The sequence below is a fragment of the Pelobates fuscus genome, chromosome 1, assembly GCF_036172605.1.
Source record: "Pelobates fuscus isolate aPelFus1 chromosome 1, aPelFus1.pri, whole genome shotgun sequence".
NCBI classification, from domain to species: Eukaryota; Metazoa; Chordata; class Amphibia; order Anura; family Pelobatidae; genus Pelobates; species Pelobates fuscus.
The window spans coordinates 484,977,240-485,000,461 of NC_086317.1; the positions used below are offsets into that span (position 1 = coordinate 484,977,240).

General features: G+C 42.9%; 2 protein-coding genes across 3 annotated transcripts in view; one reads left to right on the forward strand and one right to left on the reverse strand.

Annotated features, from left to right (window-relative positions):
• Positions 1–21,016, reverse strand: part of LOC134573081 (oocyte zinc finger protein XlCOF6.1-like) — a 96,673-nt gene extending 75,657 nt beyond the window's left edge. Inside the window, exons 1-5 of one of the 2 annotated variants that reach the window (XM_063432533.1) lie at positions 20,944–21,016; positions 14,417–14,558; positions 13,892–14,018; positions 7,546–7,647; positions 1,671–2,616 (exon numbers count right to left, since the gene is read on the reverse strand). In XM_063432533.1, coding sequence (XP_063288603.1) covers positions 1,859–2,616; positions 7,546–7,647; positions 13,892–14,018; positions 14,417–14,440 — 1,011 coding nt within the window. In that variant the 5' untranslated portion in view covers positions 14,441–14,558; positions 20,944–21,016 and the 3' untranslated portion in view covers positions 1,671–1,858. Of the gene's footprint in view, positions 1–1,670; positions 2,617–7,545; positions 7,648–13,891; positions 14,019–14,416; positions 14,559–20,943 lie in introns of those variants that run through there. The other variant, XM_063432524.1, reaches the window with a different exon arrangement.
• Positions 21,017–21,125: 109 nt separating this feature from the next.
• The window catches only part of LOC134573036 (gastrula zinc finger protein XlCGF57.1-like), a 70,812-nt gene continuing 68,715 nt past the window's right edge, over positions 21,126–23,222 (forward strand). Inside the window, exon 1 of the mRNA XM_063432416.1 lies at positions 21,126–21,164. The gene's annotated coding sequence lies outside the window, so the exon portion shown is untranslated. The remainder of the gene's footprint in view (positions 21,165–23,222) is intronic.

Sequence of the window (23,222 nt, forward strand, 5' to 3'; positions counted from 1 at the left end):
CCTGCCAGTAATAAACTCTACTAAATGCTGTGGTCGAGAGGCCAAACAGCATCACTTAATTGAACAAGCCGAATGGCTAAGTAACATTTCAAGGTGAGGCTGCGAAACAGTTGGGCCAAATGGCGACTAGATGGAGAAATTACAAATTCACATGGCCGATTGCCATAAACAAAAAAACATAGTAAATTACCGGCCCAGTGCGCAACATTAACAAATACTAACTTGTTAATGGTCTAGTTAGTAGGTTGTGAAGGGCTGAATAACCCAATAATTCATGGGTTCGAATGACTGCGAATATAGAATGGCCTATTAGGTCTCGAGCTTGCATGAGCCTGAATGACCACCATTAACATATGGCCTGAAATGCTGCGAGACTTGCGTCAGAACGCCGCGAATATTTAAGTGCATGACAGCTGGCGAACCGTAAAGGAGAGCCACCGTACTTATGATTCTGAGGACCTTCTTACAAGAGTCAGATGGGCAGCACTGAGGACTTGTATTCTTGACCTGTTGAGGCCCTCCGAGACCTGCGGCTGGAACACAATCCCTTACCCTTTGGAAGTCAAACAGGGTATTTGAATTTTGGCACGTTGGAGCCAAACCTCTGAAGTGGCTTGGTTGTTCCAAACTTGGACGGACGTCAAGAGGGAGTATATATAGGCCAATATTAAACCCCTCCCACAACTACAGGCATTCTGCCTTAACATTCTAGATTGTTGATATTCCATATATGCAAGTCTGGGGATATTTTCACTCTGAAAGCGCTTAAAAATGTGAGTGTGCACTATATATATACTCCACCCAGTATAACTACAAAACTACACTATATTGGTATTTCTGTTTCTCCTGGATGATCCCCCATTGAATCAAGACACTTACCATATATCCATAGGTGGGGATTGCACTGTCCAGGCGTATTAATTGCATTCTTTAGTTTAGTTTCAATAAGTACTACATACTACAGTATATTCTATTCTTAATTGCATATACCTGTATTTGAGGACTTTACAATGTGCTACTTCCCGCTATCTGCCTATCATTTAGGGCAGGGGTGGGGAACCTTCGGCCCTCCAGATGTTTTGGACTACATCTCCCATAATGCTCTTACAGCCATAATGCTGGCAAGCATCAAGGGAGATGTAGTCCAAAACATCTGGAGGGCCGAAGGTTCCCCATCCCTGATTTAGGGTATAGTGTCTATATTTGTTGTGTTTGGCTACATCATGTCACTGTAACAGTGCCAATTAATCCTTTGTCTTAACTTGATAAACTAGGAATCATTTGTATATGATTCTGTGATGTTATTGCCAAAACTGATTTTATCAGGAAATTGTTTGTTCTGCTCATGCACAAAACTGATACCTAGAAAAATAGCAGCTAAAAAGAGTTTTCTTTCATCAATGACTAATCAGCAGCCCTCATCATGAATTAGGAAATTATAGATTGCAATCAAGGACATAATTAGTTAACATAAGAAAACTGTTTATTTGTTGTCACTAATAATTATTAACTATTAGTATGGCAAATGTATTTATTTTGTATTTAATTTATTAAAAATTTAAGTGCTAAAATAATGAAAGGAAAAAGAGAGTGCTAAATAGGAGTTTATTAAACACTCTTTATTTAGTAAGCTTTTTATATTTTACAAGGATATAAAAGACAACATTTACAACTCTTATACTTTATAGAATAAGAAGCAATTCTAAATATATCCTAATCATAAATAAATGGCACCTGTTGAGAAAGGATAGAAAGTTATCAATCATAATATAGGCATAAGAAAGGCTTTAGTGTAGTGAGAGGATTGTAAATTAAATTTGAATTACAATTTTAGTCTCACATTCACAATACAAGATTTTTATTCCCATACTAATCCATTGATTATTTCTGAAACTTTAGAGTTGACTTCAACACTTACCACATTTATAACTTCACAACTTTTCTCTCTTGAGTGCATTCTATGATGAGTAAGAAGATGTGTGTACTGGCTAAAACATTTCCCACATTTAAAACATGAGAACATTTTACCTCCTGTGTGAGTTCTCTTATGTTTCATAACAGACGATTTGTGGCTAAAACATTTACCACATATAGAACATGAGAATGGTTTTTCTCCTGTGTGGGTTCTGTGATGATCCAGAAGACTTGGTCTAGTGACAAAACATTTCCCACATTCAGAACATAAGAACGGTTTCTCTCCTGTGTGAGTTCTCTGATGGTTCACAAGCTCTGGTTTAGTGGCAAAACATTTTCTACATTCCGAACATGAGTAAGGTTTCTCTCCTGTGTGACTTCTTGTATGTACAATAAGATGTGAATTACTGATAAAATATTTCCCACATTCAGGACATGAGACCGTTTTCGCTCTTTTGTGAGTTTTCGAATGTTTCACAAGATTTAAATTACAGGGTAAAGATTTCTCACCATCAAAACATGGGAAATGAGTTCCTTTTTGGTTTACGATCGCTTTTGTTGATACATTGGATTCTGAAGGATTTATACATTTTTGAGAGTTGGATTCATTGGTTCTTTTATTAAAAGATGTATTCATAGTCTTGCTTAGTGTATTTCTGTTCTTGTCATGTTCTTCAGGATACATTCTGCCAATGGAATCACCTGAAAGAAATGTACTGGGAGTTAAAAATATTTTGTGTGCTTTAAAGCCTTTACTATCAAAATTATGATTACACGCTTATACTTTCATTTGCTTTGCAAAATGGAATTTAGTCTAAGAGGCCTGACTAACCTACATTTATACTTCAGGCATGATTATCAGCTTGTAAAGGAACGCGTTTGTATGCGAGTAAGTCATTCACCTTCTTAATGTCTGCAAATATCTTGAGAATGACAGTTTGTCCCCTACTTCTGCACAATAAAAGGAAACCACAAAGATCATATCATTCCGACAATCAAGAACACAGAGAGAAGTAAATAGTTTCTCTCAAATACCGCTCAGATTTACTTTAGCATTGCAGAGATTATTAAACCTTTTCAAATCACTTTATTTTAGAAACATGTAATCTAACTGATAAAAAAAAAAAAGAAACTAGTTTCCCATTTAGGGAACTAGTAATGTGTGTATAGGGACCACCAAGGGGATAACCCTAAAATAGTATGAAAACAAAAAACTAATATCCTCCAGGGCAGGAGACATCATAATGTCTTACACTTAATAACCAAAGGGTTCTCATTCATAAGCTATATTTGATTGTCCTCTTACTATGGTATAGTAAGAGGACTTCATGCGCGAGAACCATCGGGTGTATAATAGGAATTATCATTTAGTAAGTTAGTCCCATCTATGATTGGATGGTCACATATCTACCTGTTTTTTTATACCTTCGATGTAGGGCAAATGTATTTAATTATCAATGTAACAGTCATCTCTCCATATTCTACACAAATGCTAAGTTTATACTTCAAAGCTGTAATATTAACCAACATGGCACTGGATGAGTTAAATTCCATTAACCCGATTTGACAGGGACTGATCATATAATACTACAGGTGTAGGAACACAGACTGGTGATCGAAAGTATGCTGTTATCACACACCAATACAATACTATCCCGTGATCTGGTATATATGGATCTGGTTCTTCACCGTATCACTATGATCATTCAATATTCCTGTCCTCCAATAGATCGTCCCTCAGGCTAGGACATGCAAAAAGGAGGTGGGGTGTGACTTATAATATTGATAGGATTGGTCCATGGAAATTCTGATAATTCTTGGAACTAAGAACACACCTCTTTACTCTATTGGTTCTAACACCATTTAAATAACAACCCAGTATGGAGCGTTCTCACTTATGCCTCAGACGAAGGCGCTTTAGCAGCATCAGGCAGGCTTCAGATTAGATTTTTTAAAATCACTGCACAATTTTGTTCATTTACTTTGACTATGATGGGATGATTAGTGTGGGTAATTTAATACGGGTAGTTCTCGTGTGTATCTGAACCTTTTTAAGCTGACCGGCATCCAAACAGTTATGAGACTGTAGTTAGCAACTGTGACGAAGTGCCCTTCACCACTTTGTCCTGGAGAGGCTTGCTTGCCTGCCTCCTCCCCTGCGACTACAAAATCAGCATTTGGGCATATTGTATTTTATTATGCTGTGCATGGCGCTTTAACCCCTTAAGGACACATGACGTGTGTGACATGTCATGATTCCCTTTTATTCCAGAAGTTTGGTCCTTAAGGGGTTAAGAACCGTCGGTGGGCACATTGTGACTTTGGAGAACAATGCCCCTTTAAGACTATGGCCCCTGGAAGAGATTGCCTGTTAAAGACTGTTTTAGCAGATTGGATTTTAAAAGACCCTTTAACTTGTATTGGAGCAGTTCTGCAGCTTTAAACTGGCACTTCGGATGCAGCCGAAGTGCCGAAGTAGTAGAAGTGGCCGCCATTCGACAAACGAACACGTGGCGGCGGCCATCTTTGTTCATTCAAATGAGGTCAGCGGTATGTGTAGCCAAATCCATGGAACTGAAATCGGCTACACATTTCAACGAACACCGCTGACCCTTACCTTCTCCTGCACTGAGTTTTCAGCCACAGAGACTAAGTCCCGTTCGAAGATTCGAACGCATGTTCAAATGGGACTTAGTCATTTTTTCAGTGTGAAATTGACCGACCGCACAAATCTATGGAACTGTTTTGGGCAGGAAAATGTGCCTGCGGTCGGTCACAAAGGACTTCCGACTAACTTTTGAACTAATGGAAGGATCTGCATGATTTTTGAGAATGTTCATATTTCAAGTATGCTGATTAATAATATGTGGCTTTTATGAAGATTGGATGTGTGGTTTTAAAGTTACAGTACATGTATAAACAATTTTTCCTGCTTGTGATAATTATGTTAACCCATTGTGTACCATAATTATATCACAGGCAGAGAGGGAGGATTTTGTGTATAATTGCTGGGAGTGTTTTCTGTAATGTACGTGTGTTATTAGTTGTTCTGTAAAACCATGTGGGAGGTCCTATGTAGGGAAAACCTGCATAAAAGAAGGCCCTTTGGTGCCAAGTAAATAAGATCCTGTTTGACCCTCAATACGTAGCCTTGTCTCGTTATTGGAGGGAGCTGCTATAATCACACTGTGGATTGCCATGCTCTGCATACTCCCCTGAGCTTGAATCACTTAGCTATTTTAAGAGCTTGTTCCTGATACACTCTACTGGAGGAGAGGTCTTCCCCACACGGTCCTGGAGGACAGAAGCTGATCCAGGGTGGACGAAAGACGGCGAGGCTCCAGTTAAGCTACGGCGGTTGTGGAGTCTGCGGTGGTTGTGGTGTCCAGTGCGTTGCTTGTGGTCCTCGGCGCAAGCTAGGAAGCGTCCATTAACGGAAGGTTCCGTTACAGCAACAAAGTACACGGCATTTGCTACTCAGATACTATTTATCTATCTTGAGATAGCAAGCATGCTTAATCCACTCGCAACAGTAGCTTTAGAAACTCATTATTACTGGCTATGTCTATATCATTCACCCTTTCAGGCAACTATGGCAATCTGAAGTTTTAGTAATCAGGGATACCTAACTATTTCATATAGACTGATAGTTACAACTTAGGCTGATTATGCTAGAGTTTATAAGATTTAGTTCTTAAATTGTTGCAGTATATCTACAGCGTTATCATATTGAGCAAGTTAGCCTCATTATTTTCAGTTATCACATAGGACTAGCGGTCAGCAGTGGTTGTGGTACCCTATTATGTTAGTGGAACTACGTCTTCAGCGAGTTTCACACATAAGGGTTTATCCCTCCAAATTATTTGGTTCAGTTTTCAATTTTTTTTTTATTTTCTTCCTTAGTTCAATTTTATTTTGGTTTCCTTCTATTGATCTTTAAAGTTATACAGAAACAGAATACACATTGCCTACCTTATAGAACATACTGCTTTAATTATTTTTTTTAGGGAAAACGAAGCCAATCTATTTTTTTCATTCTTTTCAGTGGATAGAAAAATTCTTCATCAGATCCGAATCTAAAATAAGGCCAAGAAAAATGAATTCTCCTTGAGAGAACTAGTTCGGACTTCTGAAGATTTATAATCCGGACTTGTGCTTGGAGACATGAAGAGGCCTTCGCAATATCTTGAAGAAGCCTAGTGTCTGCCTTCAGCAGCCAGTCGTCCAGGTAAAGAACATTATGGAGACCTTCCTTTCTTAGAGCAGTAGTAATGACCATCAGAACCTTTGTAAAGCCAGAGGAGCAGAAGAAAGACCAAACAAGAGATTTCTGAATTGGTAGTGAAAAAGACTGCCCTTTGCTGAGATACAAAAAATCTTAAATATTTCTTGTTTTTGTCTGCTATGCAGCTAGGTGTCCCTGAGATCTAAAGAACTTATCCAGTCTCTCTCCTGGAATATATGTGTGGTAGATGGCAAGGTTTCCATAAAAAATGTTATTTTTGCAATGTGTCGATTTACTTCCTTGAGGATCCAAATTGGCGTGAAAGAATCATCTGGTTTTCTGACAAAACATTTTCTTGAATACGTTCCTGTCAAGTAATCTGTGGGATGAATTTCTTTGATAATATTTTTCTGAAGAGATTTTGTACTTGTATATAATGAGATTCTGACATTCTGGTAAATTGGACAGTTGAGCAAAGGAAACCTCTTTGAGGACGACTGTCAAATTTTATACGTTAACCATTTCTTAAAATAAAATAAAAACGCCTACTTAGCAAACACTCCTCCTTCCACAAAGAGAATTTAGTTTTAGGTTTGTGGGACTTAGGGTTTTGGGATGCTTGCCTAAAATGTAGACTATAATTCCCAAAGACACTTGGCAGCTGTACTGTCTGTGTGCTGTACCAGGTCTTGCCCAGCTCCGAGTAAATTAATAATGCCTCTATAATGTCACAGAGTGGCGGGGAGGGGGTGCCAAATGAACTAAGCTATTATATATATATATATATATAAATATAAAATAGTAGAAAATCCTTGCACACAGGCTATATTTTTAACGGGTACTTGCCGGGTGCTCAAACCTGGGACTTTCAATATCCAACAAAAAGTAGTGATGGTAGCACTCACGGTTCTTCAGTTTAAAATATCTTCTTTATTTTGCAAGAATTAAAACATAAGCTCTAGGATCAACGTTTCAGTCCTCTCTCAGGACTTTCATCAGGATCAAATCCTTGCAAAATAAAGAAGCTATTTTAAACTGAAGACCGTGAGTGCTACCATCACTACTTTTTGTATATATTTTTGTATATATTTTGTATATACTTTTATATATATATATATACACACACACACACACACACACACACAACACAACTACAGCAGATGCAATAAATAATCTGAAACTTTTTCCTCCAATTAATCTGAGAACAAGGCAACACAGAGTATGTCCGAGGCATAAAGAGTAACCAAACACTGTAAACTCTCACCACACTGCGCTGTATGGAGAGATTACCAAGAATTCGGTTCCACTGCAGAGGTCATAAAGTTGGAGAATTCTAGAAAAATAGGAAGTCCCCAGATCTCTGACCCAAAATGAAGTCAAACACCACCTACATATTTATTACTTACCTGGACCAGTATTCAAAAGACTATCCTGCAGAGGATTCCTCACATACGGCTCTTCCCCTCGTTCAATCGCTGATATAATCAAAGGCGTCATATGAATCCTTCCTGTATTTGTTTAATGTGAGAGATTATCAATTAGATCTTAAGGCTGTTAAAGAGTTACCCCACTCCCTTTTTAATTGTATATGTGTTCTCATTTATAATTCCCTAAGATTTCCTCAAATACCTGTCAAATAAGAAATAAGTTACATGGAATCCAGTGCTGGGTAAAGATTTCCAGCAAAGCCATGTTTATCATAACTGCTTTCCTCTCCATGATTGCCCGCAAATGTATGATCTGAGCCAAGAAGGCATAGGAGTAGGGAGTAGACAATGAGTGTGGACAGAGTAAAAATATACTTAATACTACAAACTCTAGGAAAGCATGGAGGGGTGGAGTAGGAGCTGTCACGATTCGGGGAACCCAACACGCTAACATACACACAGACACACACACAGAAAGTGTGCAGTACCGGTCCTTAGAGTGGCCGGGCTAAGCACACACAGAATAGTCAGGAGACAAGCCGAGTAAGGGGAACCAGAAAACAGAATAACGAGAAACAAGCCGAGGTCAAAGGGTAGGAGAAAGTCACAAAGTCAGTATAACAAGCCAGAGAGTACGTAACCAGAAATCACACGTTCAGAATCAATACTATAAAGCAAAGACCACAACAGGGCAGGGAGGAACAGGAAAGGTAAGTATATAAACCATCAGGTTAATTCTGATTGGATAATTTCCAATCAGAATTAACAATCACACGTGGGAGATATCTAAACCTCCCACTGTGATTGAGGCACTGTGCCTTTAATGCCGGGTCAGGTGACTGACCCCGGCGTGACATATCTTGGGCAGTCCTCCAGCGTGCAGCGTCATGCATGCTGCCGCTGGGGGGCGTGGAGGAAGATGCGGGCGGCATCCGAGGCTGGAGGGATGCCGCTCGCCGAGACCCCGTGGAGAAGGGGACCGCGGACGGCTGGAGGGTGAGTGCCGCGAGCGGACTGCAGCCTCCCCTTGCAGCCGCCCGCGGGGTCCTGACATTACCCCCCCCTCGAAGACCGCCCAGAGGGCGGGAAGCAGAAGGCTTCAAAGGAAACCGGGCATGAAAGGAGCGGATCAAAGAGGGAGCGTGCAGATCAGAGCACGAAACCCAAGATCGGTCCTCAGGGCCGTACCCCTTCCAATCCACCAGATATTGCAGCCGACCCCTAGAAACACGAGAGTCGAGAAGGGCAGCCACTTCGTACACATCACTGGGGACAGCGCGAGGGGAAACAGGCCGCCCGAGGGGACGAGAGAACCAGTTGCAAAGCAAGGGCTTCAAAAGCGAAACGTGTTCGGAATGCGCATGGAAGAGGGCAAGTCCAGGGAGTAGGAAACGGGGTTAACCCTACGTAACACCTTGTAGGGACCAAGGAACCTGGGAGCGAACTTCATCGAGGGAACCTTGAGGCGGAGGTTCCTAGAGGACAACCATACCCTATCACCCGGAACATAGGAAGGGGCCGCACCCCTATGGCGATCAGCAAACTTCTTCTGAGCAGCCGCTGAACGGGACAGCGCAACATGGACCTGATCCCACATCTTCCGTAAAGAGGCGAGGTGCTGGTCCAAAGCGGGCATTCCCTTGTCGGAGAACGCACCGGGAAGGACGGAAGGCCGAAATCCATAAGCAACCTCAAAAGGACTTAAGCCAGAAGACGAATGAGACACCGTATTCCTGGCAAATTCAGCCCACGGAAGGAGGCGAGACCAGTCATCCTGGTGCGCATTAGTGAAGCAGCGCAAATACAATTCCACAGACTGATTAGCACGTTCGGCTGCACCATTAGATTGCGGGTGATAGGAGGAAGTAAACGACAAGGAGACCCCCATCTCAGCACAAAAACCCCTCCAAAACCGAGAGACAAATTGAGGACCCCTGTCAGATACGATATCCTCAGGTACCCCATGCAAGCGGAACACTTCCTTGGCAAACACCTGAGCAAGCTGAATCGCAGAAGGCAGTTTCTTAAGCGGAATAAAGTGCGCCATTTTAGAGAACCTATCCGTCACAGTTAATATCACTGTCTGACCATCGGAAGGAGGAAGGTCTACAATAAAATCCATGGATAAGTGGGTCCATGGTTTCTTGGGTATCGATAGAGGCATCAGGAGACCCTGGGGTCTCACATTAGGGGACTTACACTGCGTACAGACCCGACAAGCCTGCACAAAATCCACTACGTCTCGCTTGAGTGAAGGCCACCAGAACTGTTGAAGGAGGCCCTTATAAGTCTTGGTAACCCCCGGATGACCAGCAGTTTTGGCGGTGTGAAATAAAGTTAACAATTTCTTTCTGTCATTCACTTTAACGTATAGTCTGCCAACAGGCGTCTCAGGGGGTGCTTGAGTTTGGTATGTCTTAATTTTATCAAGAACAAGAGACGAAACAACCAAACGGGTAGCAGCTATTATCTGAGACGCAGGTACAATAGGTTCAGGGGTCGGGTTAACAGATTCTAGAGGTTCATACTGTCGAGAGATAGCGTCAGCTTTGGCATTACGGCAACCAGGTCTATAGGTAATCACGTATTGGAAGCGTGAAAGAAATAGAGACCATCTAGCCTGCCGGGCGGACAACCTTCTAGCATCAGCTATATAGGAGAGGTTCTTATGATCTGTTATGACCATAACTTTGTGTCTAGAACCCTCTAATAAGTACCTCCATTCCTTAAAAGCTAGCACAATAGCTAGTAGTTCCCTGTTCCCAACATCGTAATTCTTTTCTGGATCAGATAACCTTTTTGAAAAGTAGCAACAGGGATGGAGGGGTTCGTCATACGATGATCTCTGTGACAGTACTGCTCCCACGCCTGATTCAGAAGCGTCCACTTCCATAACAAAGGGAAGGATCAGGGTGGCGTAGTACTGGAGCAGAGGCAAATGCCTTCTTGAGAGTGTCGAAGGCCTTAAGGGCTTCAGGAGTCCAAACCCTAGGGTGTAGACCTTTCTTAGTCAGCTTCGTTATAGGGGAGATAAGTGGTGAAAAGTTTCTTATAAATTTCCTGTAATAGTTGGCAAATCCTATAAAACGCTGGATAGCCTTAAGACCTTGGGGAAGCGGCCAGGATAGTATGGCTTCTAACTTAGCAGGATCCATACTGAAACCCTGTTCGGAAATTATATATCCTAGAAATTGCACCGAGGTCTGATCGAACAAACATTTTTCTAATTTACAATAAAGTCCGTTCTGTAATAACCTTTTCAGCACCATCCTAACATGATTATGATGTGTCTGCAAATCAGGGGAATATACAAGGATGTCGTCAAGGTACACCACGGCACAGACATGCAATAGATCCCTGAGGACATCGTTTATGAGGTCCTGAAACACAGCGGGAGCATTACACAGTCCAAAAGGCATGACTAGATACTCGTAATGTCCGCTACGTGTATTGAATGCTGTTTTCCACTCATCATTCTCCTTTATACGAACAAGGTTATAAGCCCCCCTGAGGTCTAATTTAGTGAAGTATTTAGAACCTTTGACCCGGTCAAAGAACTCCGTGATGAGGGGAATAGGGTAGGCGTTTTTAATCGTTATATTGTTCAGGCCCCTGTAGTCTATACAAGGCCGTAGGTCACCCTCCTTTTTGGCAACAAAAAAGAAACCAGCCCCAGCAGGAGAGGAGGACCTTCTGATAAAACCTTTACTCAAGGCTTCCTGTATGTACTCCTCCATTACCTGGTTCTCTTTTTCAGAAAGAGGGTATACCTTACCCCTAGGCGGCATAGTACCAGGTAAGAGGTTTATGGCACAATCATATTCACGGTGCAGGGGTAGTTTATCTGCCTCCCTTTTTTCAAACACCTTAGCTAGGTCCGCATACACAGGAGGAACATTAACAGAAAGTGGTTTGGCTGTGGGTACATTAAGCAAGCCAACAGGACAAACACGAGTCATACATTCCCTTTGACAAGATTTCCCCTAGGAGAGAATCTCCAAACAACCCCAATCAATCATCGGATTGTGTTTAACCAACCAGGGGAAGCCCAAAACGACAGAGGCTGTAGGGGAGTTGATTATTTGAAAGGACAATCTTTCCTTGTGCAAGGCACCCACAGACATAACCAGTTCTTGGGTCTCATGGGTCACCAGAGGTTTCTCCAATGGTCTACCGTCTATGGCCTCCACGGCCAAGGGAGTGACCCTTTGGATCAGAGTCAACGATGTGGTTTTAGCAAAACTCTCATCCATAAGATTGTCAGCAGCCCCTGAATCTATCAAGGCTTTGGTAATCACGGCAGAATTTCCAACAAAAAGGGTGACCGTAATAAACGGTCTAGTAATGGGGACGTGAGGGGTAAACGACATAACACCCGAGGCCGACCCCTCTATAGGCCTTGGGTGCTGCAGTTTTCCCCGCAATTCAGGGCAGGTTCTTAGAAGATGTCCCCTTTTTCCACAGTAAAGGCATAACCCTTCCCTTCTTCGGTATGATTTTTCTACCTCAGTTAACCCAGTAACACCCAATTGCAAGGTTTCAGGGGGAGGTTGGCTAGAAGGGGGTAATGCCAGTAGCGCAGTACTGGGTAAAGCAGGTAACATCTGTGTATACATACGCCTCTGACTACGTCTCTCTCTAATACGATTATCAATACGGATGATATAATCTATAAGATCGTCCAAAAGGACAGGCAATTCCCTGGACGCTATTTCGTCCAGGATGTAAGCGGCCAAACCCTCCTGAAAGGCTGTAACGAGGGCATCATTATTCCATACCACCTCAGCTGCTAGAGTGCGGAATTCGATAGTGTAATCCGCTACAGATCTGTTAACCTGTCGGACCCTAAGCAGAGCTTTGCCAGCAGAAGCAACCCTACCGGGTTGATCAAACGTGCGTTTGAAAGCTGTCAGAAAATCTGCGAAGGACATAGGAGACGTATTCTCCCACATGGGGTTGGCCCATGCTAAAGCTCTCCCAGACAAGTGGTTTATCAAAAAGGCAATTTTAGTTCTGTCAGTGGGATAGGAACGTGGATTCATTACCAAATGGATGTCTATTTGATTGAGGAAACCACGACACAAAGCTGGGTCACCACTATAGCGCTGTGGCGGTGTCATATGGACTACATGAGCAGAAACGGGTACTGGAGTGGCAATGGGTTCGGGCACAGCAGCAGCCACCTCCTGGACGGCAGGCTGCAAGTGTGCAGTACGAGCCAGTATGGTCTGTAAGGCTTGAGCAAACTGAACCATACGGTGGTCCAAGCCATCCATTCTAGCCTCCTGATTAACTAAAAGCTGGGGTATGTCAGCAGGTTCCATTATGGCCCTGTTGTAATGTCACGATTCGGGGAACCCAACACGCTAACATACACACAGACACACACACAGAAAGTGTGCAGTACCGGTCCTTAGAGTGGCCGGGCTAAGCACACACAGAATAGTCAGGAGACAAGCCGAGTAAGGGGAACCAGAAAACAGAATAACGAGAAACAAGCCGAGGTCAAAGGGTAGGAGAAAGTCACAAAGTCAGTATAACAAGCCAGAGAGTACGTAACCAGAAATCACACGTTCAGAATCAATACTATAAAGCAAAGACCACAACAGGGCAGGGAGGAACAGGAAAGGTAAGTATATAAACCATCAGGTTAATTCTGATTGGATAATTTCCAATCAGAATTAACAATCACACGTGGGAGATATCTAAACCTCCCACTGTGATTGAGGCACTGTGCCTTTAATGCCGGGTCAGGTGACTGACCCCGGCGTGACATATCTTGGGCAGTCCTCCAGCGTGCAGCGTCATGCATGCTGCCGCTGGGGGGCGTGGAGGAAGATGCGGGCGGCATCCGAGGCTGGAGGGATGCCGCTCGCCGAGACCCCGTGGAGAAGGGGACCGCGGACGGCTGGAGGGTGAGTGCCGCGAGCGGACTGCAGCCTCCCCTTGCAGCCGCCCGCGGGGTCCTGACAGGAGCATACCAAGGGAGGTGTGGGGCATACAAGCTTACTCTTGCAGGTGCGCTCCTAGTAAGGGTAGAAGCCATCGCCAGTGCGCATTGATAGCAGATTTGTGCACAGAATTAAAATGATGTAGCCCGGAACAGAGGTGGCCGGGTGTGCAACTTGTCCCTGGTACAAAAAAAGCAGCTCTGCAAAAGCAACGTTTCTAAAATTCTAAAAGCTGATTTGTTCATAGATGTTGGAGTAACCCTTTAAGATCTTTCAAATTTAAAAAGCACGTGAAGAAATTTCATTTTCCCTCCTCAAATATGAATATGTTCTTATGAGAAAGATTTCCTTTCAACAGAATAAAATGTTCTTACCCAGAGACATGAGGTTCTGATAATTCTCCATCATCACATCTACGTAAAGCTCCTTCTCTTCTCTACTTAAACAGCTCCACTCTTCCTCGGAGAAGTAAACGGCCACTTTCTCAAACTCACATTGGTCCTAAATAATACATTTCATTGTTATAGCTCAACCTACAACAGGATTAATTGATCAGACAAACTATATTGAATACAAATTAGGACCTTGAATCAATTCCTTTGTACACGCTTTTCAAATGATCATAATCTACCAGAAAAACTCAAATTATTTACCTACAAAAATTCCCATAGACTTTAATGGAGAGTTCTTTACATAAATAATTTTAAAAGATTTTCTAACAAACTAATAATTTGAAAAGCGTACACAAAATAATGAAATCAAGCCTACGTTCTCACAGTGTACTTCACCGTTTAGAATATTTTCTCTCTCCCTCTACCATATGATTTTTTCTTCCTTATTAGAAAGGCACGGGTACAGGATCAGACAAGAGATATGTATTTTGTGAATGTGACCCTTACCTGTCTGTTCAGCTGGTAGTCCATCTCTGAGACTTGATCCAAAAAGTCTGAAGAAAGTTTTTTTGTTCAGGAGTCACTGGATGTCTTGCATTCTCCAAACACTAGAATCTGGTGCTAGTAGAGATTGGTGACCTTGTTGGGTCTGCGTTTGTGAGACATAAATCAAATTAATTAACCTACTGGATAAAATTATACTGGACAGGCATTCTTTATCATAAAACGAGTGTGTTTATTTTGGCTTTTTAATCATTTGACATAAAGATCAGACAATTAGTAATAGAATAGTGTGCGTGTATTTAGGCGATTTCAAATTTATATTAATTAAGAGATATTGTGTAAAAGATAGAAATTTGGTGAGCAGCTCTAAAGCATTTGAGATATTTCCAATTTTTATTAAAATTCAAGATAACTTGAAAAATATAAAACATACAAATATCAGTGCAGACCATCCAAATTATTATAATACATGGATGAAAATAGAATGGTAGAACTTCTAACTCACAAATATAAAACCCTTTAAATTGGCTCAGTTATGACAGTATGTTGGCGCACCTTCCCATACTTCAGTTATATGGAAAAAAAATAATTAAAATAGGGTATTATGGCTTTAAGACCACATCCAAAAAAGGTAATACATTTACAGAGGTTGATGAGGAGCCAATTTCTGTAGGCTCTATTTGCAAAGTGGACACCTATTATTGGTTTGGTGTTACCCTCCAAAGATTAACAGGAACTATTCCAGAGTAAAACAATATTACAATTTTATTTGACAAAGTAAAATAAAGAAAAAAGTTATATACTGATCACAATAAATAGTAAAGTTCAAAATGCATTTCACCAGTTGTCCAAAATGTGTTTCACCAGTTAAGGCTTCCTCAGTCACAATGCAGCCTATAAGTCCTTATGTTTATATATCCACTTAATTGCCGTTTGATTTAATCCTGTGAATGATTAGAACTGGCGTGTGTTTGAAGCCTCCAAAATTAGTGTCCAAGCCTCGTTCTCGCGTTGGGGTGGTTGTAACTTGTATTCTATTATAAACCTGTTACACTAACCCCTAACCATGCCACACTAAATCCCTAACCACACTAGCCCCACTACCACTTTCACACTAACAATGTTATGCAAAACCCCTAACCCTGTCGCACTCACCACCCTCGCACCCATCACTCCCTAACTATGGCATGCTCACCTACCCTTACACCTACTTACCAAACCCATTCACGATTACCCGACGGATGTCTGTGTGTATGTGTGTGCATCTGTATGTATGTGTTAGTGTGTGTATCTCTGTATACATATATGTATATGTGTACCTGTGTGTGGCAGTGTATAAACTACACACAAATGCACATCTGCATTCAAAAGCCAACATTCACACACACATACTCCATATAAAACATGCTTACATTCAAACACACAGACAGAAATCTCTCACTATGGATTATGGGGACAATCCTTATCCAATAATTCCCTGTCCAGCATCACATAGAATGATTTAAACGTCTTTTACTGCAGACATACCATGGCTGATATCGGTTTATACACAGCCCAGATCACGGTTTAATAATTTGGTCTGTGTTTCAGCATCATAATGTCTGTAGTCCCACTGCTCTATGGTGCTTAGACTTCAGGGAATAAACTTTTTGCACAAAGATAATGTCTATTCCCAGAGAGAAAGCTCTGATGATTGTTACACACTGCCCAGTTTACTAAACTGTGAATAGAAACTAGGGATCGACCCATTATCGGATATTGGTAAATATCGGTATCGGCCACTATTGATAACAATATTGCCGATAATGTGAGAGGCAGCAGTGGCTCAACAGGGCCAGCACGTCCATAAGGCAAAACAAAAGGCCGCATTAGGGCGCAAAAATCAAGTGACCACTACCACTCAGTGTACTGTGGTCGAGTGGAGCAGACAGCGGTACAAGAGCTTCAGTGCTCATTACTTCCTGTAAGTCTGGCTGGGTACAGGAAACTGAAGCTCCTGTACCGCGATCCGTTTGGTCACGCTACAAGAGAGGTAGTGAGGCACACCAGGGAGGGGAGAGGACCACTGGGGGTGGGGGAGGCACTAAAGGACAGGGAGGGGAGATAAACACTAAGGTGAGGGAGAGAGGGCAGAGGAACACTAAACATTCTTGAAAACATCTGACTGGCATGTATATTTTCAGCATTTACCACTTAATAAAAAATAAAGATTTGCAAAAATAAATAATAATAAACATGTTCAGTTAACAGTAGATTTGTGTAGAAATGGTTTCTTTTTTCAAAACAGTAAATGTACAGAATATTAGTATCGGTAAGTGATCGGCCTGAAAGTTTACAGACTATAGGTATCGGCGCAAAAAAATATATTTAAAAAATCCAATATCGGTAGATCCCTAATTGAGACAAGTGTAAACTAATAGCAATTGAGACATAGCTGCTATTAGCTTACGAAGCAGTTCAACTTACGGGCACATTGAAGTGGCTATGGATCCAAAAGTGCCCTGGCGATCCCCAATTGTAAGAAGTCAAATTGTTGAAGAATGGCCTCCAAGAACACTTCAGTGATTTCTATTGGCTTTGGTTGAAGGGGCCAGTATATGTAGTGTTTCAGCTTTAAACATTACACATACTGAAATATTTGTAATTGTGTGTTGGGGGCTAGTGACACCCTAAGCACACATGACATTGGCAGCCATTTAGGGCATAGAATACATCTGTTAGTGGGCACGTCAGACAAACATGATAATCTTCCCATTGAAGGCACAGTGTCCCTCCCACTCTGCGTTCCCTAGCACCTTCCTCAATTACACAGGTTTTTTTTGTTTTTTTAAATGCTCCCTCCCCTCACCAACACAGCGTGTGCAAATGCATTCTGAGCTACAGAACTAAAACTATAATTATCGTAAAATTTATTTTTCCTAAGGATTAGAGGCAGTGCACTACACATGGGATATACTCTAGTCTGGACAGGAAATGCAGGCAGACACCTAACATTTAAATGGTTAGGCTCCTCCCAAAGGTATAACTCAGAGAGCTCCAAGCCATAACCCCAGAAAATACAAAAGCCAAGTAACTGCAAAATATATTAAAAAAAATTAGGGTGGGAAATATGTGCACTGCCTCTAATCCTTAAGAAAAATAAATTTACGGCAAGTAAAAATTAGAGTTTTTCCCTCCAGATTAGAGGCAGTGCACTACACATAGGATAAACAGGCAATCCCTTAAGGCCGGGAAGACATCATAACCCCACAGCCTATAATTCTTTGCGACCAAAAACAGAATCCATAGAGGCCTGCAAGTCCAACCGAAAACGGTTTAGAGAAAGCATTAAGATACCACCAGGCAGCAGCTTTGCAATACTGTGAAGGAGTAGTGGAAACCCTGAATACCACAGAAGCAGCAACAGACCTTGCAGAATGTGCCTGTAAATGCAGAGGAAGAGGAACATTAGAAGAAGACCTGCACACCAGTTAAATAGTTTCCCTAAACCATCTTGTTGAGACCCTTTGGATGCCATAAGACCCTTCTGACAATTCTGAAACACATACTGGTCTTGTATAGGTAATACTGCAGAGTGTGTTACACATGCAGGCCTCAAAACTTTCTGTAGCGTTCCAAGGAAATAGGCATAATGGTGGAAGTCCGATTCCCTGAATTATATAAGATGTAAAAGAAACTTTAGGAAGAAAGGGAAGGATAAAGAAATAAGGACCACTTTTTCCAAATGAAACATCAGATAAGGAGAAGACGAAGCAAAGGCTTAAAGTTCCCTCAGATGTTTTGCTACACAGGACTGTCTTAGAAGGAATATCTTAAGACAGAAGGGATCCAAAGGCTCCAATGTGGCTTCACAGAAGGCTGAAGGGACCCAAATTCAAATGAGGAACCAATTTCCTGAAGGTAGAAAGGAGTCTGGACACCACTGAAAGGAGAAAATCTTAAAGCAGAAATAGAACTTTCAGAGATGCCAGTCATAGATCTTAGGAACCGAGGTTCACAGGGGGCCTTCTTTAACACCAAAACACCAGGAGTAGAATTATTTTCATATACTGGGGTATAATGTACAGGATGAATTCTTCTTAGCTGTAATGAATGTGTCAATCACATAGCCCTTTTAGAACTCAGAACTCGCAGTGAGATTGAACCTGTGAAGAGTCTGACCAGGCTGTGTTCCAGAAACTTATCTTACACTGGAACTTGTCACAATTATTAATTGGATAAGTTAAGCAGAATCAGAACCAAATCATCTGAGACCAAAATTGAAGAACAACAAATATTCTTGACCTGTCCAAAAAGTAAGGGTTTGTAGAATCAGAACCATTGGGGAAAAAAAGAATGCCAGATGAAAATCCCATAGCATCGCTAGTGCCTCAGAAAAATAAAATATATAGGTTTACTGCTAAATTGAGAGAATCAATTATGTATATCTTTTAGTTTGCTTTTTTGAAGCCAACAGAGCTATCTCTGGTCTTCCAAATCTCTACCATCTTTGAAATATCTGGTGAGAGAGAGGCCAGTCTTCTTGTTAAAGAAAGCTTAGCGTGTTGGTTTTTCCTCTTATGTGGACCTTATAATTTGATAGCAGGTGAAGGTCTGACCAGATAATGATCCTGGGGCTAAACTGTTACAGGTAGCGGAGAACGAGTCCTTCCCTGTTGATACACATTCACAACTGCTGTTGAATTGTCCATTCTTATCTGCACATGTTGTCCTTGGAGACATGGCCTGAAGAACAGAAGGACTATCAAAATAGTTCCAGCTCCCTTATTTGGGTTTCTTTGAGTCCCGATGCCTACATTTTCCTTCCGTCAACTGGGTACAAAGTGTCCGTGTGATTTCACAAAACTGTACAATTATAAAAACAGCCACTCTGATTTGAAATGTTGTACACCAGAGGAAACTCAGTAAAGTCAAACACTGTAGTCTCATCAACTGGTATAGAGAGACATATCCATGTCCCATGAAAAATGTAAAATAAAACAATATATACATTTTTCTGCAATGGACTCATTCTTGCCTTGGACCATCTGACTGCTGGATTTGCTGGTGTAAAAAGACATCAAAGTCACACTGCTCCCCTTATGGAACAGATGTCTGAGATTAGTGCCACACAGATGTCAATGGAATTTGTCCTTTTTGCCAACAGACAGAAAAAACAAACATTCATCTGAATAACGGTCGCAAAGAATTGGCAAACTAGCGTTATCAAAATACTCGCATAACGCATAAAACAGGGTTTTGTTTTGTATGACAGGTTCATGACAGATCACCACCTGGCCAACTGGTTTGACACCACAACCTTGGTGGCTTTCACCACTTTTTGCCACCTCAAACTGAAGCTATCACATAACACCATCAAGTTATACCTCACTGGCATCCAACACCACATGTTTTCAACTTTTCCCAACAACCCAGGCTTTCTCACATCCTACCCCAACAAAAACGATTCTTAAAGGGATATCCAAAGCAAATGGTCCTACTCTACAACGTAGGTTGCCTATCAACATACATCTGTTCAAACATATATCAAGCTTACTGGATATGGCACCTGAACCACATTCAAACTCCGTTATCAAAACAGCCATATGCTTGGCTTTCTACGGCTTTCTCAGACCACGAAAGGGCAACACGATGGTAAAATTACCTTAGCACCTCATACCTTAACAAGTAACAAGACCATTAAGTTCGGAGCTTACCCACAACTAAGACTAGTCAGATGGGCCAAACCGTGCTTATCCATTACTACCCCACCAACAATTCATGGTACCCGAGAAAGTGTTTGACGCACACCTACTTTCAGTAACCACTCACGCCTCACTCCCTCTCCTGTTACCTCACGGGGCTACCTCACCACTTCTAAATTAATGGTAGACATACGACTATTATGGACACGACTCGGATTGAAGACAACAATTATTCGGGGCACTCATTCAGGATACGGGCAGCACCCACTACCGCAAGCCAAGACATTTCAGTACAGGTGATCACAACCTCAGGCTGCTGAAAGTCATCCACCTATGCTGTCTTTATACCTCAAACAAAACGGTGAATAAGAAAGCATTTGTTAAGATGTCCTCATAGATTTGTTGGTATGATGTAATTTGGTTTCGTAATTAAAATCTTTCTGAGCTAGATTGGTATTCCTTTTACCCACTTATTTACAGGCCTACCACATACGTCGGCATCGATTAAAGATAGATGACTTAATCTCTATTACATATCCATTACTGAAATGGCCCGAACACAAATATATATATATATAAATATACACAGAAAGGCATCCGCCAGCTCGGCCAGGAACCGGTTTGATTAAAAATAAATAAATAAATAAATAAAGCAGCACAAAGCAAGGTTTCCCTGCAGCACTGATTATATACAATAAATCTGTCCTTAGAAGCAGGATATGCCTAAAAGTGCCTTCCGGTCACTGAGTGCAATACATCCGGTCACTGAGGGCGATACAGGCTGAGGAGGGGGCGGGGCCTGCGAGCTAGTCTGAGTAGTGATAACATTCTCGCTCTGAGACCTACCTGTTGCCCAAACTGCTGTTTTGATGTCCATTAGGCGCTTTGCCTTCCTCCATCAGGGAGTCATTCTCTCTCTAAACGGGTCGCTCTCATTACGTCATTTCCGACCGCAGAATAAGGTCTTCCGGTCAAAACAACTTGGATTGCAGGCACCGCCCCCTCCTCACCCGGTAAGCTCCATTGCCCTCAGTGACGTCATATGTCTGCGCCGCTGGGAGCGGATGGTAAGGCCGGGAGTTCCGGGTCTCATTGTGTTTATTGAGGTTATTCCTGGTTCCAGGTCAGGGGGTTATTATTGTCCTCAGTGACCGCTAATGCAGCCATTCATTACTTAGTGAGCAGCAGGGAGGATACTGGATCTTTAATACAATGCTGTCACAATTACAGACAATTACACTAACATGGAGAGAGAAGGGGCAACATGGAGGGAGAGAGAAGGAGAGGGGGTAACATGGAGAGAGAGAGAGAAGGAGAGGGGGTAACATGGAGGGAGAGAGAGAGAAGGAGAGGGGGTAACATGGAGAGAGAAGGAGAGGGGGTAACATGGAGGGAGAGAGAAGGAGAGGGGGTAACATGGAGAGAGAGAGAGAAGGAGAGGGGGTAACATGGAGGGAGAGAGAGAGAAGGAGAGGGGGTAACATGGAGAGAGAGAGAAGGAGAGGGGGTAACATGGAGGGAGAGAGAAGGAGAGGGGGTAACATGGAGGGAGAGAGAAGGAGAGGGGGTAACATGGAGAGAGAGAAGGAGAGGGGGTAACATGGAGAGAGAGAAGGAGAGAGGGTAACATGGAGAGAGAAGGAGAGGGGGTAACATGGAGGGAGAGAGAAGGAGAGGGGGTAACATGGAGAGAGAGAAGGAGAGGGGGTAACATGGAGAGAGAGAAGGAGAGGGGGTAACATGGAGAGAGAAGGAGAGGGGGTAACATGGAGGGAGAGAGAAGGAGAGGGGGTAACATGGAGAGAGAGAGAAGGAGAGGGGGTAACATGGAGGGAGAGAGAAGGAGAGGGGGTAACATGGAGGGAGAGAGAAGGAGAGGGGGTAACATGGAGGGAGAGAGAAGGAGAGGGGGTAACATGGAGAGAGAAGGAGAGGGGGTAACATGGAGAGAGAAGGAGAGGGGGTAACATGGAGAGAGAAGGAGAGGGGGTAACATGGAGAGAGAGAGAAGGAGAGGGGGTAACATGGAGAGAGAAGGGACAACATGGAGGGAGAGAGAAGGAGAGGGGGTAACATGGAGAGAGAGAGAAGGAGAGGGGGTAACATGGAGAGAGAGAAGGAGAGGGGGTAACATGGAGGGAGAGAGAAGGAGAGGGGGTAACATGGAGGGAGAGAGAAGGAGAGGGGGCAACATGGAGAGAGAGAGAAGGAGAGGGGGCAACATGGAAAGAGAGAGAAGGAGAGGGGGTAACATGGAGGGAGAGAGAAGGAGAGGAGGCAACATGGAGAGAGAGAGAAGGAGAGGGGGTAACATGGAGAGAGAGAGAGGAGAGGGGGTAACATGGAGAGAGAGAGAAGGAGAGGGGGCAACATGGAGGGAGAGAGAGAGAGAAGGAGAGGGGGCAACATGGAGAGAGAGAGAGAAGGAGAGGGGGCAACATGGAGAGAGAGAGAAGGAGAGGGGGTAACATGGAGGGAGAGAGAAGGAGAGGGGGTAACATGGAGGGAGAGAGAAGGAGAGGGGGTAACATGGAGGGAGAGAGAAGGAGAGGGGGTAACATGGAGGGAGAGAGAAGGAGAGGGGGTAACATGGAGGGAGAGAGAAGGAGAGGGGGTAACATGGAGGGAGAGAGAAGGAGAGGGGGTAACATGGAGGGAGAGAGAAGGAGAGGGGGCAACATGGAGAGGGAGAGAGAAGGAGAGGGGGCAACATGGAGAGGGAGAGAGAAGGAGAGGGGGCAACATGGAGAGAGAGAGAAGGAGAGGGGGCAACATGGAAAGAGAGAAGGAGAGGGGGTAACATGGAGGGAGAGAGAAGGAGAGGAGGCAACATGGAGAGAGAGAGAAGGAGAGGGGGTAACATGGAGAGAGAGAGAGGAGAGGGGGTAACATGGAGAGAGAGAAGGAGAGGGGGCAACATGGAGGGAGAGAGAGAGAGAAGGAGAGGGGGCAACATGGAGAGAGAGAGAGAGAAGGAGAGGGGGCAACATGGAGAGAGAGAGAAGGAGAGGGGGCAACATGGAGAGAGAGAGAAGGAGAGGGGGTAACATGGAGGGAGAGAGAAGGAGAGGAGGCAACATGGAGAGAGAGAAGGAGAGGGGGTAACATGGAGAGAGAGAGAGAAG